Genomic DNA, 26,620 nt, shown 5'->3' on the forward strand with positions numbered 1-26,620 from the left:
GGGAATCTGTTGTAAACCTGAGACAACCTTCTTCAATGTGCATTCTCATCCAAATCAGTGCCCTGTTATGGCCCGAGCAATATCATCTCCAGCTGCCTGCAATATCCCAGGATAATCTTGATCAGACCCCAGGATGTATCCACTCAACACCATCAGACCCTCCATAGCAAATACATAAGTATTAACTTAAGATCTTGCCCATCTCCTGTGGTTCCAGATATCGACAACCACTTTGATCTTTAGTGGAATGTTTCTCTTCCAAGTTACCCGTAGCTCTTAATGTATATATGGAACCTCTTAGGTACTCACCTTGACCATATCCACTAAGGATATCTCGTGTCTTCCTTGAGCGCTCTTGATTTCCTCTCGAATGTACTCATATTCCTTGTATTCTGTGGGATTTGCAGCTCTCTTCCCATTTGCAGAGGACACATGTCCCGTTCCATTTCTACTCTAGTTCCTGCTCCTCATTTAAACCCTCTTTGTTACATGGTATCATTAAGCATTTGACAGCACTTAGCCTGCACTTGTTGGAATTTAGGAGAATGAAGGGGGATCTCATTGAAACATTTCAAATATCGAAAGACATGGACAGACCATGGTGAGAAAGTCTAGGACAAGAAACAACTCCAGAGGGTTGTTAACCCGGCCTGCAACATCACGGGCACCAGACTTCACTCCATCGAGGACATCTTCAAGAGGCGGTATCTTAAGAAAGCCGCCTCTATCCTCAAGGCCGTGCCCTCTTCACTCTGCTACCATTGGGGAAAAGGTACAGGAGCCTAAAAACGAGCACAAGGACAGCTCCTTCCCCTCTCCCATCAGACTCCTGAATGAACAATGAAGTACATACACTGCCTTATTTTGACTTCTCGTGCACTATTTTTATTTATTGTTGTGAGCTGGTTTTTATGTGAACGTTTGCTCTGTGACGCTGCTGCAAAGCAACGAATTTCAAAATTCGTTCATGACAATAAAATTGTGATTCTGACATCTTCAGAATTGAAGAGGGTCCACTCAGAGATGGATAGGAATTACTTCAGCAGGAGGATAATAAATCTGTGGAATTGGTTGCCTCTGGCGGTTGTGGAGGCCGGGTCATTGGGTCCATTTGAGGCAGAGATTGATTGGTTCTTGATTAACCAGGGCATCAAAGGTTATGGGGAGAAGGCCGGGCAGTGGGGCTGAGCGGGGAAATGGATCAGCTCATGATTAGATAGTGGTGCATTAACACCAATGTTATATGGGCCTATGATGCTGTGTAAAGTGTGATTGGATATTAACAGAAATGACACAAATTGTTCAGGAAAATCTGCAACTCTGGCACATGTAATGACCTGGATGTGACAACTAAACTGAACTTGATTATTTAATTGAATTATTTCTGGTGACATGCACTGAGATACAGCTAAATGGTTTGCTTTAAGTGTTATCCAGGCAAGTCAGTTCATACACAAGTACATTAGGGAACGTGCAGAGTGGGAGGAGATTTGGATGAAGTGAGACTTCACTTCACAAGTGGCCCAATTCTGTAATGCATATGCCCTGTAGGGCAATGTACAGGGTAAAGAAGCCTCAGCAGGTATACAGGAAGGCGGAGAGTAGTTGGACCATTCTACTTTACCTGTAGAGGGCCCGGCCTGCTTCCACTGCCATCCAGTCAATCGCAAAGTCCATTTGACGAACAAATGGGGACATTCTGACAGCTACGTTGTGTGCGGTACTGAGGACAACATTGGGTTGCTCTCGCATTATTCTGTAAAAACACAACAATTAGTATAAATGAGACACTAGTCTATTGCCACCACCTATAACCAGAATCATCTAGAAAGTCATCTATTTTTCATTTAAAAAAAAATTAGACATACATCATGGTAACAGGCCCCTTTTGGCCCACCACCTGTGCTGCCCAATTACACCGCCAAATTACACCCCTGGTACATTTTGAAGGGTGGGAGAAAACCAGAGCACCTGGAGGAAACCCATGCAGAAATAGGGAGAACATACAAGCTTCTTACATACAGTGTCAGATTTGAACCCAGGTCACTGGTGCTGTAACAGCATTGCACTAACCACTACACAAACCATGCTTCCCTACTGTCTATCCACAGCTGATGAAACTACTGACTAAACGCTTTCTGGAAAATCAACTGATTGAAAGACACTGCACACTGAGTCAGAGAATGGGGTGGGAGAATTCAACGTCTGTATGAATCGTGTGATAGCATCAGCATTGTTTTGCTGCCATACAGAAGGGGAGACTAGATTGGGCTCGGAGAACACCAACTCAAAAGGTGTCTCCTACACTAATCTACTTGTGGCACACCCTCATTCAGAACAAGATCAAGTTCATATTCCTTCATTGTCATGTAATAAATAGTGTTATATTATACAGAATTGCCTTTACTATGCCGAAAGGCAGAAATTGCTAGGCACCTCTTACAGTCGGGGAAAGAGAAGTAAAAGAGAGTCCGCCCAGAGACATTGAGTGTCCATGAATTCATCTTCAGCGCTCCCGCAGCCTCTACATCCAAATAGTCCAAACAATCGGCAACCCAAGCTCCAGATCCAAACCTCTTATACGATTAGGAATCCTTCAGTGCCCTCCGCACCCTCTTCCATCTCAGTTCTGATACCTGGTACACCTTCAGCTAGTCTTCATCAATCCGCAGCCTGGTGTGAATCCTTTGATTGCAGCCCCCAGCAGCTTACATGGGTTCCTTGCCTCGAGTTGCCACCAGCCTGCCGCCTGTGTGGGTCCTTCAACCGCAGAGCCCCTCACTGGTCCACCGCCGTGGTCACTGCCCCGAGGGTCATCGCCTCTGCTTCTCCTTCTCAAACGGGGGTGGTTTATCTGTTTTCCGATGCCCTGTGCCAGTCCTCTGCTTCCCCAGGACTCGCAACCCCTCAAGGTTGTGGCCATGTATAGGCGCCGCCATCTTCTATGTATCTAGATCCCACAGTCGCAGGATTTTACTCATTCAAGCAACCACTACTACAGCTGAGGATAATCTTCAGCAAGTTGTGTGGCAGAATGAATGATTCAGAACTAGATATCCTTGAGTCACCTTGAGCCAAAACCCGTAGTACCATGGACTAGAAACCAGCAATGGTTCAAAGAGGTGAAGAGCAGAACATGCCAAAAGTAGAACCAAAACTGTCCCAATAGGCAAGCCATAACACCCACCTCTGGGCACGCCAATTAGAAAAGCAGCATGCTCTAATGGGGCACAGGGATGCAACAAGCAACTGACCCAGTCAAAGTTTGGGAGCATTGCCACATCTGGTCACAAAAAACATTAGTTTCATCTTTACATCCATTACAACAATGGTCCTCGAGCAACTCAAATGACTCCCGATGATGTAAAGAAATAACACTATAAGTCATAGGAGAAGAACCATTGAGTCTGCTCCACCATTTAATCCATTTCCCCACTCAGCCCCATTCTCAGGCCTTCTCCCCATAACTTTTGATGCCCTGGATAATCAAGAACCAATCAATTTCTGATAATAAGAATACATACATATCAAGGAGCAGGAATAGGCCATCGGTTCATCAAGCCTATTCCGCCATTCAATGTAATCATGGCTAATATGATTAAACCAACACAGGTCACGGAGAGAACGTGCAAACTCCTTACAGACAGTGCCAGGTTTTAACGTGGATTGCAGGTCCTGTAATCGTGTTGTGCTAACCATCCTGCCCTATATTAGATTTGTACAATCTATCAGCCTCTTACTCAAGGGAGAAATGTTCCTCGTAACATTCATGTGCTGGAGGCAAGATTTGGGGAAGAGGGTGAAAGGAGAGAGGAGGCATGGGTACCAAGCAGGCAAAATACTGGAAGCGCAAAAACAATTTGAAATAAAAATACAAAAATTACTACGAATAGCCAGCAGGTGGACTACATTTGATTTTTAAAATTTCAGTGATACAATGTGATAAAAGACCCATGAAACTCATGCCGCCTAAATACACCCAATTAACCTACCAACCCCGTACATTTGAGGGTGGAAGAAAGTTGACGCAGGTGACGGGGAGAAGAACACGCACTAGCTCCTGACTGACACCGCCAGATTCAAACTCAGGTTGGCCGCGCTATTATAGAGTTGCGGTAATCATGCCAGATATGGAAAGGATTGTGGAGGTGGAAACAAAATTTATGCTTTAGTCGGGGGATCTTCATCAGAGGCAGGCAAGGTTAGAAGACAAGGCACTCTTACAATTCTGGAGAAAGGGAGAGGAGAGGAGATGACAAAAGGAACTGCTAATAATCAGAGAGAAGGTGACAAATGGCAGCGGTTCACGAGAATGGGTGATGAAGATTAGCTGTTGCAGTTTGCTGTCTGGGAGCGATGATAGAAAACAAAGGGGAAAAAGAGGAATGCTGGAATTGAAAACCAGAACCTGCAGTTGCTGTAAATTTGAAATGAAAGATAAAGATGGGAATATCCAACAGATCAGACAGCAGTTAAACAAGATGTGGGAACTGAGTGCAATACACAAACATGCTGGCTCTCAGTTGGTAACACGGCATCCATAAGAAGTGAAGGGCAGCCAATGCTTCAGGCCTGCGGCCTTTGTCAGGTCAGACAGCATCTGGGCCATTGATCTAAAATAGTATAGAACCATAGAACTTTATAGCCCAGAAATAGGGCCCTTCTAGTCTGAGCTGCACTATTATTCTGCCTTATCCCACTGACCTGCACCCAGTCCCTCTATATCCCTCCAATCCACATATCTGTCCACATTTTTCTTAAATGTTGAAAGTGAGCCCGCATTCACTACTTCAGCTGGCAGCTCATTCCACACTCCCACCATGCTCTGTGTGGTCCCCCATTAAACTTTTCCCCTTTCACCTTTAACTCAGTAGTCCCCCTTTAAACTTTTCCCCTTTCACCTTTAACTCAGTAGTCCCCCTTTCCCCTTTAACCCATGTCCCTCATAATTTTGTATACCTGTATTAATTCTCCCCTCACTCTTCTACGCTCCAGGGGAAATCTGTATTTCCTCCCCAAACTTGCTGCCTAGCTGCTGGGTACTTCCAACATTATATTAGGTAAAATAGCAATTCTATCGAGTAGCTGGCAGGATAGGTATTGGATGAGTAGTGATGGGAGGTATCTCCAATGAAATCCTAAAAATAAAATGGGAGTATTTTCCCATTGTTCTAGTGTTAGAGACCAACATCAAAGAGGGACGAGAGTGGAGAAGCATTCGGCATTCCCCAATAACCACTGCATTGCCTCTGCTAGCAATGATACATCTCTCGGCGTCAATGCTGGTGGGGGATAGAGACTGGATACACAGTGAGTTGTGTGGCTTCAGTCTGTGGCCTGGCCCTAACCCCGACCCTCTGAAAGAACTTGGGGCCTTAATTTAAACAAAGTAGATTTGACACACCCGGCACACCATGCAAGGAGGATCATGCAGCAAGACCTGATTTTGCAGTCAGTAGAGCCAGATTATGCAGTCTCCATTTCCTAGAGTCATACAAGTTTTATAAAACAGGATCAGGCTCTTCAGCCCAACTTCCAATGCTGACCAAGTCCATTTGCCTGTGTTTGGCTCATATTCCTCTAAATCAGTAGTTTTCAAACTTTTTCCTTCCCACTCACATCCCACCTTTGCCATCGGTGCTCTGCGATTAGTAAGGGATTGCTTAAGGTGGTGTGCGAGTGGGAAGGGAAGGTTGAGAATCACTGCTCTAGATCCAATTGGTACTGAAGCATTTTGCTTGAGAAAAATGGTCATTGGCTCATTTCTGAAACCGTGCACATAACGAATCAATGAGGTATGATTAAAACAATGGCTTTCACCCCACTCACATACCACCTTAAGCAAACCCTAACTAATCTCGGAGCACCTATGGCATAGGGATTACTGAAAGTGAATGAAAAGAAAAAGTTTGAAAACCACTGCTCTAAACCTACCTGATCCATAGTCCTGTTTTAATGTATTTTAAACACTGCAAATGCATCTACCAATTCCTCATACATACAATTTTCAATGTAAGAAAATTGCTATTCCATTCCCTTTAAATCTTTCCCATCAGTTTAAATCTATATGCTCTACTATTAGAGACCCACACCATGGGAAAAAGATGATGACTACTCACCCATGTACAGGGTTAGGAGATTAATAGAGTGTAATTGGGTGGCACAGGTTTCGTGGGCCAGAAGGGCCTTCTACCGTCCTTCAAACAATCAACCAAAAGGTACAAAATGAAGAAAAATGTATATAATGAGTAAGAAGACAGTGATTGGAAAATACTAACTCGTAGAAGTCTGACTTGGAAATCTTGAGGAAGATGCAGTCACGATTTGCTTTGATGGTGAAGATGAGTGGCTCCCCCGTCAGGACTGCGAGCTGGCCCACCATTTCACCAGGGTAGGTCACAAAAAGGCACACATCATCCTCCTTGTCAATCATTCGCTGATAAATGTGCAAGCAGCCGGACAATACAAAATGCAAACTGACGTCCTGAAATGGAGGGAGACGACAGCAAATACTTCACAAAACTGATAGGAGGGATGGAGATTAAATTACAGTGTATAAGGCATGTTAAGCCAGGAGAACTTGACAATCAATCATTAGGAGGGCAACCAACTGATATCTTCACTTTTTGGATTTTTTTTTGAAAATTGGTTATTATTGCCATATGTACAGAGATCCAGTGGAAAACTGTGTCTGCAATCCAGACAAATCAACCCATAAGTACAAGCCCAGAAGTGCCGAATATACTGCTGCAGAGAAAGTGCACCAAGAACTAATCCAGTCCAGTAAAACCCCTAGTACCCAGCACCTATGGGATTGAAAGATGCCGGATAAGTGAATTTTACGAATGCTTGAGATTGCGTGTTGAGTAATTGGCGAACTAACGGTGAGGGACTCCAATTTTAAGCTTCCATATTTTTTACCTATTCATTTTCCTTAAATTTTTTTTTGCTGGATGCTTCAGGCTGCCGGTTGCTTGAAATCTGTACCTGAATTTCAGAAGCACCCCTCTCTGCAAAACTGTCAGGTGGACTAAGTAACCATCAAGCCATAGTTATAGGATACATCTCTTTCTAGGATACATCTCTTTCTAGAGAATGGAGTCCAAAATAGCACTCAATTGACGTGTATACTTCTCCCTTCAAATGGTCCCAAAAGATTCTGAGACACGATACTGAAGAACGGGGGTGTTCTCCCAGTGCCCTTTAGTCCTAATGGGAGGTTGCCACACAGATCTCAAGCCTGCCTTGCTGGTCTCAACTCTTCTGCCTCTGTGCCAGTTCCCCATAACTCTCTTTGTTTTCAAATATTTAAGTTTATTGTCGTCTGATTGTATAAATACAACTGGACGAAATAGCATTCTTCATTCCTTGGTACAAAAGGAGGAAAGTTTAGGGGAGACATGAGGGGTACTTTTTGTTTATACACAGAGAGTTGTGGGTGCATGAAATGCATTGCCGGGTGGTGGTGGTAGCTGCTACAATCAGGGCATTTAAGCGGTTCTTAGGCACGTGGATGAAAGAAAAATAGAGGATTTTGAGGTAGGGAGGAGTTTTTTGGGTAGGTAGATACATTGAGGGTCAAGGCCCATTCTGTTCTTTGTTCTAATCACAGCACACATACATACAAACGATTCATATACAGTACATATATATGAAAAATAAATATTGTTAAATTAATTGTAAAGTCTCATAGGGTTTGTTTGAGCAGTTTGTCAGTCGCTCAGCATTCTCATTTCCTGTGGGAAGAAACTGTTTCTCAGCTTGGTGGTTCCAGCTCTGATATTCCTGTTTCTCTTTCCCGATAGGAAAGGTTTATTTATTTATCTCCTCTTTCAATACTTCTAACGATCTGGCTTCGCCCACCCTTGGAATTAGAGAATGTGACAGACTCACTACCATCGTGCGAAGAAGTTTCTGCGCACCTCAATTTGAAATGACAAGCCCCTGACTTCCCAGCTATGTCCCTTGCTTGCAACTCTCCCACAAGAGGAAACATCTCAATATCTACTCTGTCAAGCTCCCTCAGGATCTTGTTCAATTGAATAAGATGGCCCTTCATCCTTCAAAAGTCCAAGGAATGCAAACCTTGTATAATGTCTCTTGATAGGACAACCTTTCACCCCAGGAATTAGCCTGGTGAATCTCCTTTGAACTGCCTCCAATGCTAATGTATATCCGTTTTTAAGGGGATAAGCAACGAGGTTACTGCAAAGAGAGACCTACTGAGGTCCTCCAGCATTGCTGTGTTTCCACTTCAATCCATGACGACACACTTCCTCCAATACCATGCAGTCTTAATTTATGCATCCACTTCTTCTGTGGCACCTTGTTCAATGACATTTGGAAATCTAAATACACCAGGCCTGCAGATTCACCTCTGTCAATTCTCCCTGCCCCATTCTCAAAGAATTTGAACAAGTTTGTTCAACATATTTTACTTTTCATTAATCCATGATAAAGGGTTCACAACCAAAACAATGACCATTTCTATTCTTGGGTGCTGTCCGACCTGCCGAGTTCCTCCAGGAATTCATTGTGGCTTGGAGATGGCAGCATCTGCAGCTTTTGTGTTGACCAGGATTGCTCATTTTCAGTTTTATTGAATGATTTATTTCATCTTGGATTATTGACTCAACTATCTTGCCAGCAATGGATAACTGTTCTATTGTATCCCTGCCCTCTGTGCCCCTTCCTTCTTGAACATTAGAGACAATTTGGTTCATTTCCAATCTTCTAGTATCCTCCCTGAATTCAGCAAATTCTCAAAAATTGGATCCACTAACCATGCAGTCACTTCCTTGGGTAATGGCCATCAGGATCTTGTGTTTTGTCTGCTTTTAGCTCTGTGAGTTTCTCCATTCCAAATGATTGGCAGTTTCATAAATTCCTATTAGAAATGAACCCACCTATTACCTTACTGATATCTTCAGTGTCCTCCACAGTGAATACTGATGCCAGGCATTGATTTAACAATTCTGTCATTTCTTTGCTTCTTGTTAAATTTAGCAGCCAATGAAAGTTTAATCCCTCAATCAAGACCTTGAAGCTGATCATTTGGTTAGCAGTCTTACTGCTTCCAGAATTAACTTGATGTGTTCAAACTTTCTGTCTGTGTTTCCTAGATTACAACAGTACATACTCTTCAGAGGGTAATTGTTGATAATAAAGATCTGTGAAACAGTTGAGGATTCTGCCGTTTCAGACCCCAGTTGGCGAGAATATCCGTGCACCTACCTGGTCTCCCTGACGGCCAAGTAAGCTCCCAGATTTAGCATGGTGCAGTGTTACTCGATTGTCGAGAAGTGATGGATCCTAGGTCGATGAGGAAAATGATTGAAAATAGAATTTTACAAAGACAGCATTAGAGAAATAAAGGCATGTGCCACAGTGGTCATTGCAAAGCTCGAAGTGAGGAAAATAATTTAGAACTTTAAATTTAGACATACAACATGGTTAAAGGCCCTTTTGACCCATGACCCACCCAATTACACCCAACTGACCTACAACTCCTGGTATGCTTTGAAGAGTGGGAGGAAACCAGAGTTCACACAGACGTGAGAAGAATGCACAAACTCCTTACAGACAGCATGGAATTGAAACCCCAGTCCTGACCGCTGGCGCTGTGATAGCACTGCGCTAACCCCTACACTAAGTGTGCCACCCCAATAATGAAAAGGGAAACTAGACCAGTAAGAGAGAACAAGTGGAGAGATGAAATTCAATAGGGAAGTTTGAACAAACAACAGGCAGAGATAATTCCAAATATCACGATTCCCATGAGTTTACAGGAATAGAGGGATCTAGGTGTACGTAAACATCAATCTTTGCAACGGGTAAGCCATGTTGGTAAAGTAACTGGTAAAGCAGGTGGGGCTCAGAACATAAAATCTTGCATCGCCTACAACTGAGTATCGGGACCCATTTTGTTCACCACATTTGGGGAAGGATGTGAAGACTTGAGAGAGGGGACAAAAAGACTTTATTGGAATACAAACCATGGGCGGCAGGATTAGCATAGTGGTCAGCATAACGCAATTAGAGAGTCAGCGACCCGGGTTGAAATCCGGTGCTGACTGAAAGGAGTTTGTACCTTCTCCCTGTGACCCCATGGGTTTCCTCTAGGTGATGTGGTTTCCTCCCACCCTTCAAATTGTAGGTGAGTTGTAGGTTAATTGGTGTATTTGTGGACTATAAGGGCCTGTTACCGTTTGCATCTCTAAATTAAAGTAAATAAACATAAATACAAAAAAAATGAGCTCGTCAAGACTGCTACACCATTGCTCTATCTCAATGCCGTAGTCCCATTCCCCTCCCACACCACTTCATGCAATTTGTTACAGAAATCTGACTGCCTCTTTGTCTTCACATAATATCTCCAGGGAAAAGGGACTTGAGGTTCAAAGGATGAAGTTGGATTTATTGTCATTGGAACAAAGATTGAGGGGAGATTTGATAGAGATCGGAGTTGGGACCATTGGTGTTTGTTGACTATATTAATGATCTGGATGATAATCTGGTGAATTGGATCAACAAGTTTGCTGATGACACTGAGATTGGAGGCGTTGTGGACAGCGAGGAAAGCTTTTAAAGGGATCTGGACCAACTGCAGACAAGTGTAAAGTGTTGCATTTTGGAAGGACTAACCAAGGTAGGACATACATAGTAAATAGTAGGGCATTAAGAAGTGTGGAAGAACTAAGGGATCTGCAAATACAGATACATAATTCTCTGAAAGTGGAATCACCTTAAGATAGGGTTGTAAAGAATGTTTTTGGCATCTTGGCCTTCATAAATCAAAGTATTGAGTACTGGAGTTGGGATAATTTGGAGAAGTTGTATAAGACATTGGTGAGGCCAAATTTGGAGTATTGTGTATAGCTTTGGTTGCCAAACTACAGGAAGAATATCAGTAAAATTGAAAGAGTGAAGAGAAGATTTACTGGGATGTTGCCAGGTCTTCAGGAGTTGAGGGAAAGATTAAACAGATTAGGACTTTATTCCTTGGAGCACAGAAGAATGAGGGGAGATTTGACAGAGGTTTACAAAATTATGAGGGGCACAGACAGAGTAAATGTGAGTAGATTAGGAGAGATAAATACAAGAGGACATGGCTTTAGGGTGAAAGGGAAAGGTTTAGGGGAATGCAAACTTCATAGAGTTGTGGGAATGTGGAACAAACTGCCATCTAATGTGGCAAATGTGGGCTTACTCTTACATTTTAAGAATAAATTGGAAAGATACATGAATGGGAGAGGTCTGGAGGGATATGTGCAGGTCACTGGGACTAGAGCATGGACTAGAAAGGTGGAATGGCCTGTTTTCTGCATTGTAGTGTTCTATAATTTATAGTTCTCAGGGATGAAGGGACAGAAGAGCCATACAGAATGAGAGATGATGGTTCCAGAATGGGGGTAGGTTTTTGTTTATTGTGAAGATTTCAAAAACATTCACAGACACACAAGAAGCGTGCAAGTATCTTGTGTAATGCAAATTCGTACAAGAGTGCACAAGGTCACTAACAAGTAATGCATATCTACCTCAATCCGCATCAACTTCAAGAGCTCCTGCTTTGCCTCCTCGAAAATGGATCCAACATGCTTCACCTGATCTGCGCCATCGATGTCATCTGGCTCATCCTCGGGATAAAGGTACACAGATGATGGTTGTCCCTCCACGGTCACAGATTTACGTTCTCTTGTATCCTGCAATGTGGATTGGTGGGACAAAATCAGTTGTTCAGGGAATCAGAGCTTTTAAAATTCCTTCACATCCCCTTCTGCCCTTCCTTCCGCATGTTTGAGCAAACAGTAACGTTATCTGGAAGATGCTCTCAAGCCCTGAACAGTGTCATCTAAGAGTAATATTCAGATAGACCCAAAATAGTTTGTCTTCCAATACTTCCCCTCTTTCTTCAATCGCTTGCAAGGGCAACATTGCAGAGAGTTGTGGGGTCTCATGGTACAGAACTGGTGCATTTCTATGGACTATTCCACCTTAACTGTCTTTTCGTTTGAACACTGGCAAGACAATTTAATTCATTTATAACAAAAATAGGTTGAAATATATTAGAATCCTCAAGTTTGCTTATTATCATCTGACTATACCTACATACCTAACGAAACAGCATTTCTCCAGACCTGGAGGGGGAGGACGTGGACCTGTCCTCGGGCCTGCGCAAAGGAGCTTTTAGGTGGAGTGCAGTGTGCGCAGTACTGGCCCCACCCTTTACACCCATGGTTCATGCGCCGTGGCCAAGCAAGCTGGGACGTGGCAGCGAGGTCCTTGGGTCGTAGGTTTTATATCGGAGTGGCCTTCTTCTATGCAGGTTTCTTACCCGGGCTGGAGGGGCCTGCCTCCCCTCCTAGATCAGACCAGACCACAGTGCACACATATATACACACACAATACACAGTGCATAATAATCATGTGTATGCAGAAAGATACAATTTGAAATAAATATATAAATATTTTGGAATAATTTAGTCAGTTACAGGATACCTTCCATTCATCAATCTCACAGCCTACGGGAAGAAGCTATTTCCCAGCCTGGCAGTTCTGATTTTGATGCTCCTTCCTGATGGTAGTGGGTCAAAGATACTGCGTGCTGGATAGAAAGGGTCTTCTACAATTCTTTGAGTAAAAACACACCAAAATGCTGGAGGAACTCAGCAGGTCTTTTCAGCATCCATAAAAAGCAAAGATATATTGCCGATGTTTCGGGACTGAGCCCCTTCCCCAAGGAAACAGCAGGATGAGCCAGATGCAGGAAATCTCAGAAAGTCTCAGAATTCAAGCCATGCTGGCTGAGGAAGGAACCCAGACCACCAAAAGGTGTTAATTGGATACAAAGGACAAAGTAAGAATTGATCATGTGCGGGCGAAAGGAGATGGGGAAGGGAGAGACAAAGCTGGAGGAAGGTGACAGGGGAAGAAGGGGGATGTTTTTAATGAAAGCCGGAGAAGTCGATGTTAATGTCATCCGGTTGGAGGGTGCCCAGTCGGAAGATGAGGTGTTGTTCCTCTAATTTGCAGGTGGTCTCAGTCTGATTGTTGCTGATGAGGTCAACTGCTGTGGTATCATCCGCAAACTAGATTTCTGCATTTATTTCTGTAAATACTCAAGAACGGTGCCTGGTCTCATCAATCGTGTTATTTATTCAATGGTTAAAACAAGGGCACCAGCTCATAAAGAGATTGGAGAACAATCAATCAGGAAGGGGAAGAATAGATCTGGCAGCCAATCCTGATAAAATGAGCCTGACAATTCATTGGACTGCACTGTCTTGTAAACAATAGACTAAAGAACCAGATGATAACTTCCATATGAAATGGTAACCATCAAACATTGCTATGTTCCATAAAGTGGGAGGAGGCATAAAGAAATAAGAGCACAGATCAATGAAGTACTAGCCTGTGAACTCTGTTCAGGGTCACAATCTTTGCTCCTCTGAAGTGGAGGCAGCGCCAGAGCCCCTGTCCCCCAATATTTCCAGGGATGTGCTCGATGCTGCCGAGTGAGACGAGGCACTCATTTCTAGTCAGGACCTCTCAAAGGGAGGAGGTTTCAAAAGAAGCTGCTTTTATTTTTAAAGAGGGAAGAAACTTTGGCCAAGTTCACGACAGGGGCAGCACGATTAGCGTAGCGGTTAGTGCAACGCTATTACAGCGCCTGCGACCTGAGTTCGAATCTGCGGCTGTCTGAATGTACTCCTCATGTCCACATGGGTTTCATACGAACATAAGAAATCAGAGCAGGAGTCAGCCATCTGGCCCGTCGAGCCTGCTCTGCCATTCAATGGGATCATGGCTGATCTGATGATGATGAGCACCGTCATCTCCACCAACCTGCCTTTTCCCCATATCCCTTAATTCTCCTCCTATGTAAAAATCTGTCCAACCTTTCCTTAAATATACTGAGGTCACCTCGACTGCTTAGTTGGGCAATGAATTCCATGGTTTCACCACCTTCTGGGAAAAAACAGTTCCTCCTCATCTCCCTCCTAAATCCTCTAGTGTGAATCTTGAGGCTACGTCCTCTACTTTTAGCCTCCAGGTACACCTGTTTCCTCCCACAATTCCAAAGACGTATGGAGTTAGTAGGTTAATTGGTCACATGGGTGTATTTGGGCAGCACGAGCTGCGTCTCTAAATTAAAATTCATCATCTGTTTCTCCAGACCACGGAGCACACACAATACACAACACACAATAATTACATACAGTATATACATAAAGGTACAACTCAAAATATTTTGGTATAATTTACTCAGTTTCATCAGTCTCACAGACTATGGGAAGAAGCAAAATTCCAGTGAATGTCAATAAAGAAAAGGGAGACCCCTGCAATCTCCTCGGCTGTTTTGACGATTCTCTGAATTGACCTTGTCTGATGCTTTGCAGCTCCTGCCCCACACAATGATACAGCCAGACAGAACATTCTCAGTTGTACTCCTATAAAATGTGGTCAAGATGGGAACCAATAGCCCTTGCCCTCCTCAACCTCCGTAGGAATTCTAGGCACTGCTGCACCTTCCTGTGGAGGGTTCAGGAGAGGTTGCTGGTTATATGCAAGGAACATTGTGCTCTCCACAACGGAGCCATTGATGTATAATGGAGAATGGTCAACCTTCTTCCCCTGAAGTCTACATTCATCTCTTTTGCCTCGTCCACGTCGAGACTCAGATTATCGTTCTTGGACCATTTTATGAGCCTCCCAACCTCCTGTCTGCAAGCCGATTCATCATTGTTGCCGATGAGTCCAACTAATGTTGTATCCTCTGAATCTGGCAGTGCAGTCCTGAGTCAGCAGCATGAACAGTAGTGGGCTGAGAACACAGCCCTGAGGGGCTCCAGTGCTCAGTGTGATGGGACTGGAGATTTTGCCGCAAATCAGACTGACTATGATCTTTCAATTGAGAAGCAATGTGTCATCTTGTTGGCACACTAACAGTAGTCAAATCAGTCTCGAGGTCACATTCTCAGACTGGCTACTGAGAGTGTAGCACCTTATATTCAACTTGTACTCTTAAGATAAGGTAAGATTCACTTCAGAGGGCCACGTCCATGGCGAGGGCACCATTCGCCATCATGCTAATATTAAAAAGCCTTCAACAAGTTTATATTTGGTAGTTGTTTGGGAATATCAGAACAAAAACCTTAGAGTTGCAAATATCCAATTAATGGTCTAAGCAATTGCATAGATGATGTGGCAGTTCACAGATTCATCTTTAATTTAAAGTGCTGAAATAATATCATGCTTACTCTGCCAAACGAAGAATGGCTCAATGGTATTTCCTCTTGCAGGGACACCGAAATCCTCCCTCGTTCATACGCCATATCAAAATCTGAACACATTCCTTTCTGAATTCCTGAAATGGAAGCGACAACAATCTTCTCATCGTCTATTCGAAAAGTGCAATATTCTCACAGCAGTTCATTTGTGTCACTCTGACCTCTAATACTTTGGCAAATTAACATTAATAAGAAAAGAACTAGAAGGGAAAGAATACAATTAATCCTCATGCTTTAAGTGGATTTAGCACAAACTGATATACTGGATGTTGTGCAATTTTTAATGCACCATGAGGACCACAACACAAACTGGTTTTCCAAAAGCTCAGGATTATTACACAAGGAATTAAAAGTCACCCCCACCCCCCCCAACGAAAGCTGGAGTTTCCAAAATACGTAGAGGCTTTAACTTTGTAATCTTGGTTAATTTATATTCCTAACCCCTCCATCTCAAGGGCTACTTGGCCGATGTACTTTGTGTGAAGAATGCCTTCTCGGGAAATGCAAGGCTGATGGAACTGAATCCTCAGCTTGTTACCCAAGAGGAAGAGGAAATTGATAGTGTTTAGGAGTACTGACACTGCACGCGGAACACATAGTGGTACTTCCAATCTCAGATCTTCAAATTTCCGTCTGAGTGATGTTGAATGGCTGACACCTTGGGATCAATGCTGCTAGATAGTGCCCAGACTCACCGGAAATGTCCACGGGCATGGATATACAACGGCTCAGCAATGCAGCCCGATGGTTCTCGGAAGCCTGTGCTTTTAGTCCCTCAGCCCCTGCAGACAGAGACAGAGTTGATCAATAATTACTCCTGCAGGGTCAACATTTTACTCTGGCTGTCTCAGCACAGAAGCCCCATTTGTTCTTGTGGTGTGGAGAGAGTCGCAACAACAGCAAAGGGAAATGCAGTATACTTTGAGGTAATCCCAAATGAGGTAGCATGACTAGAATACCCAAATCCAGTCACAAAATTTGCACAGAAGATTCAAGATACCTCTATTTTCATGTAATAAAAAAGGTGTAATATTACACAGTTTCCTTTAGTCTGCCATACAGCAGAAATTGCCCAGTCAGAGAGCGAGAAAGAGAAGCCAAAAAGAGTCCTTTCAGAGTAATGGATTCGCCTCCACAGAGACACAGACCTCAGTGTAAACCATTGGCAACCCAAGCTCCAGATCCAAACCTCCAACACAATCAGGAAGCCCCCAGTGCCTTCTAAACTCTCATCCATCCCAGTTCCAATACCTAGTACCCTTTCAACCAGTTTCCAGCAGTCCGCAACCTGGCGTGAGTCCTTTGGCTGCAAGTCGCCAGTAGCCTGTGTGGGCTCCTCACCTCGAGTCACCTACAGCTCAATGGTCACCGACCAGTAGGATAATCTCCTCCCTCTCAAACTGGGTATATTCTCCCAGTTTTCTGGTGCCCTGTGCTAGTCATTTGCTTCTCCGGAGTCTGCAAACTCTTGAGGCTGCTGCCGAATACAGGCAACACCGTTTTGGGCTCAGACTTCGTGGCCACAGACTCTTAAAAGAAACCAATGTTGGCTCCTTTAACATGCGTTTAAAGCCTGTACAGAACCATTGATAGTTGGACCGGGCAGTAGAACCCTGCGGAGTAGCACAGTGTTTCCATTCCCTCTCCATGGGTCCCCACTGGTGGCAGCATTGCCATTTCTTTAAAGCTGAAAGGGGGCATCCTGGTGAGATGGATGGTGGATAGGAGCAGTGTCACACAAATGCAATGCAAGGGACAGTTTAGGGACACAGCTTTTAGACTGACACTGAACCTAGAGGAGAAAAGCACAAGCCCCCTCTGCAGAGATAAGTGTGTAAAGGACCTGCAAAGCTGGGCAAAAGCTGGCAAATCTGAAGAAACGAGAAGTTATCTGCCTTGGTCGGGCAAAGAGAGACTGCAGGGATGCACAGATGGTTCTGGATATCCTTGTGCTTGGAGCACAAAAGGTTTACATGTAGGTACAGAAAATAATCAGGAAGGCAAGTGGAATGTGGCCTTTATTACAAAAGGGCAGGAGTATAAAACAGGAAGCCTATCTGCAACTGTACCACCTCTGGTATCCTGCTCCAGGCAGCTCACCAGGCTAATGCCGGGGATGAAGGAGTTAATGCAAGGATAGATCAAGCAGTGGCCTCTACCCACTGGGAATTTTGAATCATAGGGCCAATTTTAGCAAACATTCTGAGAGATTCTGTGGGGACTTGACAAGGTAGATTTTGGGAGGAAGTCTAAAACTAGGGTGCTATTTCAGAATGAGGAATTAAGAGTCATTGCACATGGAACAATACAGTACAGAACAAGCCCTTTGGTGCTGACCACGATGCCAAATTAAATTGATCCCATCTGGCTGCATGTGACAGAGACCTCCCAGAAGCCAACCATTTCAGTTCTTTGTCACACTCCCATACTTACATGTCCATCCATGGCCTTATGTACTATCCCACCTGCTTGCCTTTTCCCCAATCCTTTATTTCCCTACTATGTAAATCTACCCTATCTTGTCTTAAATTGGTAGCCTTCACTGTTTCTATGGGTCACAAATTCCATAGATTCGCCACTCTCCGGGAACAGCAGTTCCTCCTCAACTCCATCCTAAATCAACTACCTTGAATCTTGAGGCTATGCCCCCTGTCTTACCTGCCAGTGGAAAAAAACTTACTTCATTCTTATCTATTCCATTCATAACTTTATACATTTCTATAAGATTCCCTCTCATTCTTTTGATTTCCAGTAAGTACAGTAACATAGTGAAGCTCTGCAACACCTCCAAAGCCAGTCCATCCTTCCTCAAGTACAGAGACCAGAACTGCCCACAGTGCTCCAGAAATGGCCTCACCAGTACCTGGTACCTTTTGCGATTCATGCACCAGCACTCCCCAAGCCCCACTCTCCAAGCCCCAAGTCCTTCTGTACAATTGCTTGTCATTTAAGTAAAAATCTGATTTTCCATTTTTCCTTCGAAAGTGAATAACTTCACATTTGCCAACATTGTCCTCCATCTACAGGGAACGCTGCCGTCGAAGAGCAGTAGCAATCATCAAGGATCCACACCATCCAGCACATGCTTTGTTCTCACTGCTCCCATCAGGAAAAATGTATCAATGCCACAAAAAACGTATCACCAAGAGGAACAGTGCTACCCCTCCACTATCACACTTAATCAGAGACTCATTTCAGGGCTCTGACTTCATGAGATCACAAGAAACAGAAGTAGGCCATTTGGCCCATCGAGTCTGCTCTGCAACTCCACCTAGTTCCAATTTCCTGCCTTTTCCCCATATCCTTTGATACTGACTAATTAGATACCGGTCAATCTCCCCCTTTAAACTCCCCCAATGATCGGGCCTCTGCAGCTGTATGTGGCAATGAATTCCACAAATCTATAACCCTTTGGCTAAAGAAATTTCTCCTGTTTTAAATGGGTTCACTGTTGAACCCTCTGGAGGTGTCGTGGGTCTATCAGCGAAACTCTAAGGAAGGAGGGAGCCCACTTGATAACCTAGAAGATGCCACCATTCACTTGGCTACCCCGCAGAGTCTAGGGAGCAAGTCTCAGGAGTGCAATATTAACATCTAGTCCTACATAACATACCAGTCCCATTAGCTCCCAATTCTCTGCTCCACTTTCTTCCCTTCACATCAAATGCTGCAATCCGGAGTTCACAAGCTAGCCTGACACAATTCATGACTTGGGTCTGCTCAAATAAAACATCTCCTGAAAGATGCTGAAATCTTGCATTGTGTTTGAGACCAAAGGTGAAACAGAGAGATGAATAAGTTGTGAAGGGGAAGATGCTGCAGAAAGTGAGTTGGGGAAGGAGGAAGTGAGAAAATTGTGGAATGTCAGAGTAGACTAGTAGTCTGAGTGAAAAAAAATCAGATTAAATTTGGCCAAGAAAGGAGGACATGACTCGAGAAACAAAAGAGTAGGACACTTACTTCCCACACTACTCCACAAAGATCAGGACTGATCTGCCAATCTTTGCCTCCTTCAAATACATGGTTGTAACGGAAAGACAGCATCCACCACCTGGTGGCGCAGCTGCACTCCTGTTTGGAGGACACACTGCCTGCCAATCAAGGTCAAAGACTCACCCCAAGCCATCAAGGTGACACTTACGATTGGCCCACCTAAATCACCAGGTCCTGCAGTCCAGGCAGCCTGCCCAGACTCAGCCCTGACCTTCACCCATTTGGCCCAGGTGAATCACCTCAGCTGACCCCTGCTGCCTTGACCTTCACCCAATTGGCCCAGGTGAATCATCTCAGCTGATCCCTGCTGCTTCAAGCCATTGGCCCAGACTGCCCCGAATGATTGTTCCCCCCCCCCCCCCCCGCCCCAGTACTGCCAGCAGAACTATAAAGGATCATGTGCCCCTTTGTTCTGCCTCTTTGGACTCCTCGTGGCATGTAAGTGGCATGCACCTTTCACACTGGGTTGGGTGAGTCTCAAGGCCAGATAGCAAGAACCGTGACCGTACTGGTCAAGGGGTGGGGGCACGTAGTATCACCTTGATCTTGATTGTGGAATGTGTGTGCTCATGTAATTTCCCCCAGTCTCTGTCAGTTTCTCCCTCATTATCTGACAAAAGGCAAAGGAGGAAAAACCCAACACCCAACCCCAACCAATTTTCCCCTGCAACCGCTGCAATCGTGTCTGCCTGTCCCGCATCGGACTTGTCAGCCACAAACGAGCCTGCAGCTGACGTGGACTTTTTACCCCCTCCATAAATCTTCGTCCGCGAAGCCAAGCCAAAGAAGATCTGAAGTGTGTATTTACCCCTGCGTATTGTGTTTGTGTATGTAGAGGTTTGCTTAACATATCGACCCTGTCCTGTTTCCATCCCCGAAATAAACGTGTGCTTTGTACATCAACTTTGGTCTGGTCTGGTTCTAACCCAACCCTAACCTGTGGGACCCACACGAACCTGAACAACAATAGTAAAACCCCTAGTATTCAGCACCTATGGGGCCTGGTAGATGTCAGATAAGTGAATTTTCTGGTTCCTTGAGATTTCTCTTTGCTTTATAAATAATGCTGTTGAACCTGCTGAGTTCCCCCTACATTGTGTTTTTATTTCAATCACAGCATCTGGACTTTTGTGTTTCACTCACTCCTGTAAGACTGCTTATTCCATTTCCACAACACGATGATCTCCAAATGAATGCTGGAAAGATCAAGACCATTGTCTTCAGTCAAGTAACAACTCCATTCCCACATTTCTGAAAGATACCCAGACTGTTTGTCAAGTTGGCACTGTAATGAGTTTTTGACCACATATCTGCAACATTACAAAGACCATCAATTTTCTCCAACCATAGCCTTGCCTCAGATAACTGTTGCTAGAACCCCATCTGTGCCTCATTAGATTGTCTCGCACCTTTTGTAAAATTGAAAGAATCCAATTAAAAAACAGCAGGCCTCTGTCCTCGTACACACCAAATTCAATGCTCTGCATTTTCTGATTTTGATTGTCGATTTTAAAAATGTCAAATCCATTCAAAGTCCTGTCCTTTTGGCATCTCTAACCTAATCTTCTGAAATATCTGCATTTCCATTTCTACACACACAAACCATTAAATTTGTGGCCCCTACACAAAATTCCCTTCATACAACCTGACAACTCATAATTAATGGACAGATTTGAGAGAACACCACAGAAACTAAAATGATCTGAATGTTATCTTTTCCTAGGGAGGACAAATCCCTGGAGGGCATGAAAACACAAGATCAGTGACTTAGAATACTGAATTACCTGACTGGCCCTGTTGAAGGAGATTTTGCAAAACAATGAGTTAATTTCTCTCAGTGGAAACCACAGAAAGACTCCAAAAACTCCAAGCAAGATTTGCACCAACTAAGGTGGTGGTTCAGCTCACAAGTACTCTGTACTTCATCGCAAAACAGTGGTTCCCTCTCCTACAACCCTGAAGGGGGAGATACTGTGACAAATTGTAAATCAGAGTGCTATTGCCTTATATGGCTGAGTTGGGATTATAAATTGGGATTATAATAAACTTCAAGATGAACACAAAGATAATTTCAGATTTGCTGATTCAAGTAGGAAGTTGGAGAGACATTAAATTAACTTTTATTGAATTTAACATGTTTAATTGCAAAATGATGCAGGTTCAAGGTCTCGGGTTGACTGCAAATGTTACACAACAAATGTGAGGAGCCCAGGGTTTGTCTTGGTCACAATTTTACAACTGAAGTAGAGCTCATCGGCTTTCTTAATAAGTGCAGTTATGCCTCACAGTTCGGCGGGCAGCAACCTCCTTTGAAGAAGACCGCAGAACCCAGCTCACTGACAAAAGACAAAGGAGGAAAAACCCAACACCCAACCAATTTTCCCTTGCAACCGCTGCAACCGTGTCTGCCTGTCCCGCATCGGACTTGTCAGCCACAAACGAGCCTGCAGCTGACGTGGACATTACCCCTCCATAAATCTTCGTCCGCGAAGCCAAGCTAAAAAAAAAGTTATGCTTTGTCTTTGAGCCTTAAGCGTCTACTCACCACAAATGTATCGCAGCTGTTGCAACAATGACGAGACATTTCTGCTGTAGTGAATCTTCCTGAAGACAGTAAATACTAAAAGTACACTCACTATGCTATTAAGAAGACCTGGAAAACAACAACTCCTGAGGTCATATAGGGCTGCTCTTCATTGATTACAGTTTAGCCTTCAATCCCATTATTCCCTTAGTGTTGGTCAAGAAACTACAAACTCTGGGCCTCTGTACCCCCTCTGTAAAAGGATCCTTGACTTTCTCATTCGAAAACCACAGTCAGTACGAATCTGAAACGGTGTCTCCTCCTCACTGATCATCAACACAAGGACGGGTGCTTAGCCCATTGCTCTACCCATTATACACCCATGACTGTGTGGCCAGGCACAATTCCACTGCTATCTACAAGTTTGCCGATGACACCACAGTTGTCAGCAGAATCACAAACGGCAATGAGGAAGAGTACAGGAGGGAACTAGATCAGCTCATTGAATTGTGTCAAATCAACAACTTCGAGCTCAATGTTAGCAAAACCAAGGAGGTGATTGAGGACTTCAGGAGTGAGTCAGAGGAACACAACCCAGTCCTCATGGAAGGCTCAGTAGTGGAGAGGGTCAAGAACTTCAAATTCCTGGTGTCAACATCTCTGAGGATCTATCATGAAGTCTCCAAGTTGATGCAATCACAAAGACGGCTCGCCAGTGGCTATACATTATGAGGTGCATGAGGAGATTCAGTATGTGACCAAAGACTCTCGAAAATTTCTACAGGTGTACTGTGGAGAGCATTCTGGCTGGCTGCATCCCTGCCTGGTATGAAGGCACCAACTGTCAGGACAAGAAAACACTCCAAAGAGTTGTTAACTCAGCCTGCGACATCAGAAGCACCAGACTTCACTCCATCAAGGACATCTACATGAGCCGGTGTCTTAAAAAATCAGCCCCTATGCTCAAAGACCCCCACCACTGTTAGGTAAAAACATCATGAGCCGGGAATGTAGAGGGAGTCTCCCAGTGCTGGGCCGTAACAAGATGCAGTTGTGACCTTGTACTCTCAAGATAAGAGTGGGGATGACAAATTGATGTGCAGGAGGCTAGCAGAGAGGGACAGCAACAGTTTATTCATTGGACAATGTCATGGTATGATAATTTACTAAGTACGTATCCTAAGGTATATAAAAAACACCACTTGCTGATAACGGCAGAATGCGCCTTCTCCAACTAACACTGTTAGTTGCAAGTGTTACAATCCGGCAATAAAGAACAAAGAACCTTGATTTCGACTCAGTCTGGTGTTTGACTCACTCATTCATGAACAAAGCAGACCTAACACCACCCAGGCCATGCCCTTTTCACTCTGCTACCATCGGGAAGGAGGTACAGGAGCCTAAAGATGAGCACTCAGCGGCACATGGACAGCTTCTTCCCCTCCGCCATCATATTCTTAAATGATCAATGAACCAAAGACACTGCCTTACTTTTCGTGCACTATTATTTATATATATCCATCGGGCACACAAAACTCAAAACGGTCAACCAGTTTACCTATCTCGGCTGCACCATTTCATCAGATGCAAGGATCGACAATGAGATAGACAACAGACTCGCCAAGGCAAATAGCGCCTTTGGAAGACTACACAAAAGAGTCTGGAAAAACAACCAACTGAAAAACCTCACAAAGATAAGCGTATACAGAGCCGTTGTCATACCCACACTCCTGTTCGGCTCCGAATCATGGGTCCTCTACCGGCACCACCTACGGCTCCTAGAACGCTTCCACCAGCGTTGTCTCCGCTCCATCCTCAACATCCATTGGAGCGCTTACACCCCTAACGTCGAAGTACTCGAGATGGCAGAGGTCGACAGCATTGAGTCCACGCTGCTGAAGATCCAGCTGCGCTGGATGGGTCACGTCTCCAGAATGGAGGACCATCGCCTTTCCAAGATCGTGTTATATGGCGAGCTCTCCACTGGCCACCGTGACAGAGGTGCACCAAAGAAAAGGTACAAGGACTGCCTAAAGAAATCTCTTGGTGCCTAACACATTGACCACCGCCAGTGGGCTGATAACGCCTCAAACCGTGCATCTTGGCGCCTCACAGTTTGGCGGGCAGCAACCTCCTTTGAAGAAGACCGCAGAGCCCACCTCACTGACAAAAGGCAAAGGAGGAAAAACCCAACACCCAACCCCAACCAACCAATTTTCCCTTGCAACCGCTGCAATCGTGTCTGCCTGTCCCGCATCGGACTTGTCAGCCACAAACGAGCCTGCAGCTGACGTGGACTTTTTTACCCCCTCCATAAATCTTCGTCCGCGAAGCCAAGCCAAAGAGAAGATATATAATATATAAATAAATAGATAAATGTTGTAAGATAGTTATAATAAGTATGTTTGCACATGATGCTCTGTAAAACACCAAATTTTGTGACTTGTTCATGACAATAAATTCTGATTCTATTACCTGAAGAGCATGCATTCAATCTATATCAATGTAATTCACAGCATCTGTATATGTGAGCTGCTTTTGTAGCCTGTCTGCATCTATCCTGAGTAAGCCAACATTTGCATAGAACATGAACTGAGCGCATGCCCAGACATGCTTGCTTTATTGGAATATACGAGTAGGCAGAAAATCACAAAAATATGTTACATTAAAAAAAAGAGAGTATGCGATAGGAAAATCTTAGGTGATTTTTGTGACCTGCACCCCAAAATCCATAAAATACACCCAAAAGTGTTCAGGAAGCAAAACGTTGTTCACTGTCCAGTGTAATTAGAGTACATTGTAACTCTTAAAAAAAAATTATCTACAAAAATTAACGGTTGTTGGAGCCTGTTTGGGTGCAAGAATAACAGATTTGGCACCAAATGGGAGAGAAATTGGGAGGAGGCGGGTTAGATAATAACAGGAGAAAGCAGGAAGGGGAATTCTACAGTGATTGTTTTGAACCACAGAATAAGGCCAAAGGATGGTGGTTCTAATTGGCTTCAAATGTCTCAACTTCTCATCGGTGCTGTACCAGGTACCAGATGCCTTGAAATTGGATTGCCCCATTTAGTACCAAAAATTCCAAAAAGAAATTCCAAAGGGTACAAAGAATTTCAAAATGGAGAGACTGGCTTATCAAGTGATGCAAACACAGGTTGCTGACACAGAACTACTGCCTACCTTCCGACGAGTAAGAACGGATTGTGCCACCCACCTACCTACCTGCATCAGAAACCGACTTCCCAGCTGTATCCTTCTGATCATCAGGAATCGATGTACTGATGAACCGTCTCTGTCGGACAGGACTCATCCGAGAGGCAGGGTTTGGCTGAGGAGCCAGGCGTGAAGGCTGGTTCTCCTGCTATTAAACATAGACATGTTTATTGTGAGAAAGTATAAGAGATGCCAATACAGTACGCTGGCTCCTGGATCTGTCAGTGAATCTGGTTACATCAAATGACAATAACAGTGTAAATCTGAAATCTGGCACCTACAGAGATTGGTAGAAGCTAGATAAGCAAATTTTACGGTTGCTTGAGAGTTAGTCTTACAATTTATACCTACATTAAGAATAAACAGTTTAAAAGACCAAAAAAATACTGTACTTACACTGAACAAACTTCACTTGCATGAATATATAAACCTTAAAGCATTTTTATTTTCAGTCACTTTGAAAACATTTAACCATTGCTGTATCTGCAGATACCTTCCCCATACAAATTACAAGCAATAACATTATAAATAAATAACACCCCCCCCACCAAGTTCACAGGTTAAAGCCTTACTAATATTCTTAATAATATACTAATAAAGATAAAGACTTCTATTGAGCAGACACTTTAAGAGAGTCGCCCCAATTGTGAGTGGCATCTATCAGCTCTTCATCCTGGGCGACACCATTTTATTTATACATAACTTTATTCAAACAGCTGTGAACAAAGCACGACCGTTGGTTGACTATTTGCTCAAATCTTCACTAAAGGTTTGTGTGATACTTCAGAGAACGTTTATTTTTTACAATTTTAAGCTTTTGTATACATATGTATTTATAGTTAATTATGTTAAATTTTAAAAAAAATTATTTCTTTTCCTCCATTTTTTTTGCTGGTTGCTTGAATTCTGACAACAAGGGCTTTACTGTACATTCTGCTGAAGAGCTGCTTGGCGGGATTGATGCATCAGGCCTCTCTACAGTCAGTTTCTCATCTCTGCACTGTGGAGGAAACCCTGAGGTCATTCATCCTGATCCATCACAGGCTCTCTCTCTCTCTCTCTCTCTCTCATTAAAGATAAATGGAAATGATTGAGGAAAGAGGAAATATGCAGATGCCACCTTAAAAAGGGAGATTAAAATAGAAAATTCTGGGAATACTCAGTGGATCTTACAGAGTGTAGAGAGAAATAGTTCACACTTGGTGTTGATGACTTTTTAATTCTCGAATGAAATATCACCAATCTGAATATTAGCTCTATCTCTGTCTCCTTTTAAATACTGATCAACCTGAATATTACCATTTTATTGTTATTTTTTAAATTCAGATTTTCAGCATCCACAACATTTTGCTTTGAATTGGGAGAAATGATGTGGGCTTTGACTCAAACTGCAAGAATGACAGATTGGACTATCTTCCATGTGCCACACTTTCATTCATTGTTATTGGTGAGAAAGCAGACAACAGTTTAGCGCAGGGAAGTTTCATAGATCAGGCTTGATGGGCCAAATTGCCCACTTCTGTTTCTTTCTCTTGTGAACGATGACAGGAGCAGTCTCAGTCATCTCTTGATCCTCCTCTTGTCCACATGGCTGATT

The 26,620-nt window shown here is 43.7% G+C and overlaps 1 protein-coding gene across 13 annotated transcripts in view; it reads right to left on the minus strand.

Moving 5' to 3' along the window:
* The window catches only part of pnpla6 (patatin-like phospholipase domain containing 6), a 197,409-nt gene that overhangs the window by 85,191 nt on the left and 85,598 nt on the right, over positions 1-26,620 (minus strand). For 9 of the 13 annotated variants that reach the window (XM_069927599.1, XM_069927602.1, XM_069927600.1 and 6 more), the window contains 7 exons: positions 25,033-25,171; positions 15,986-16,072; positions 15,261-15,367; positions 11,538-11,702; positions 9,235-9,312; positions 6,279-6,484; positions 1,625-1,756 (listed from right to left, as the gene is read on the minus strand). In XM_069927599.1, coding sequence (XP_069783700.1) covers positions 1,625-1,756; positions 6,279-6,484; positions 9,235-9,312; positions 11,538-11,702; positions 15,261-15,367; positions 15,986-16,072; positions 25,033-25,171 — 914 coding nt within the window. The remainder of the gene's footprint in view (positions 1-1,624; positions 1,757-6,278; positions 6,485-9,234; positions 9,313-11,537; positions 11,703-15,260; positions 15,368-15,985; positions 16,073-25,032; positions 25,172-26,620) is intronic. The other 4 variants (XM_069927607.1, XM_069927608.1, XM_069927596.1 and 1 more) reach the window with 2 other exon arrangements.

The sequence above is a fragment of the Narcine bancroftii genome, chromosome 3 (assembly GCF_036971445.1).
Source record: "Narcine bancroftii isolate sNarBan1 chromosome 3, sNarBan1.hap1, whole genome shotgun sequence".
Classification (NCBI taxonomy): Eukaryota; Metazoa; Chordata; class Chondrichthyes; order Torpediniformes; family Narcinidae; genus Narcine; species Narcine bancroftii.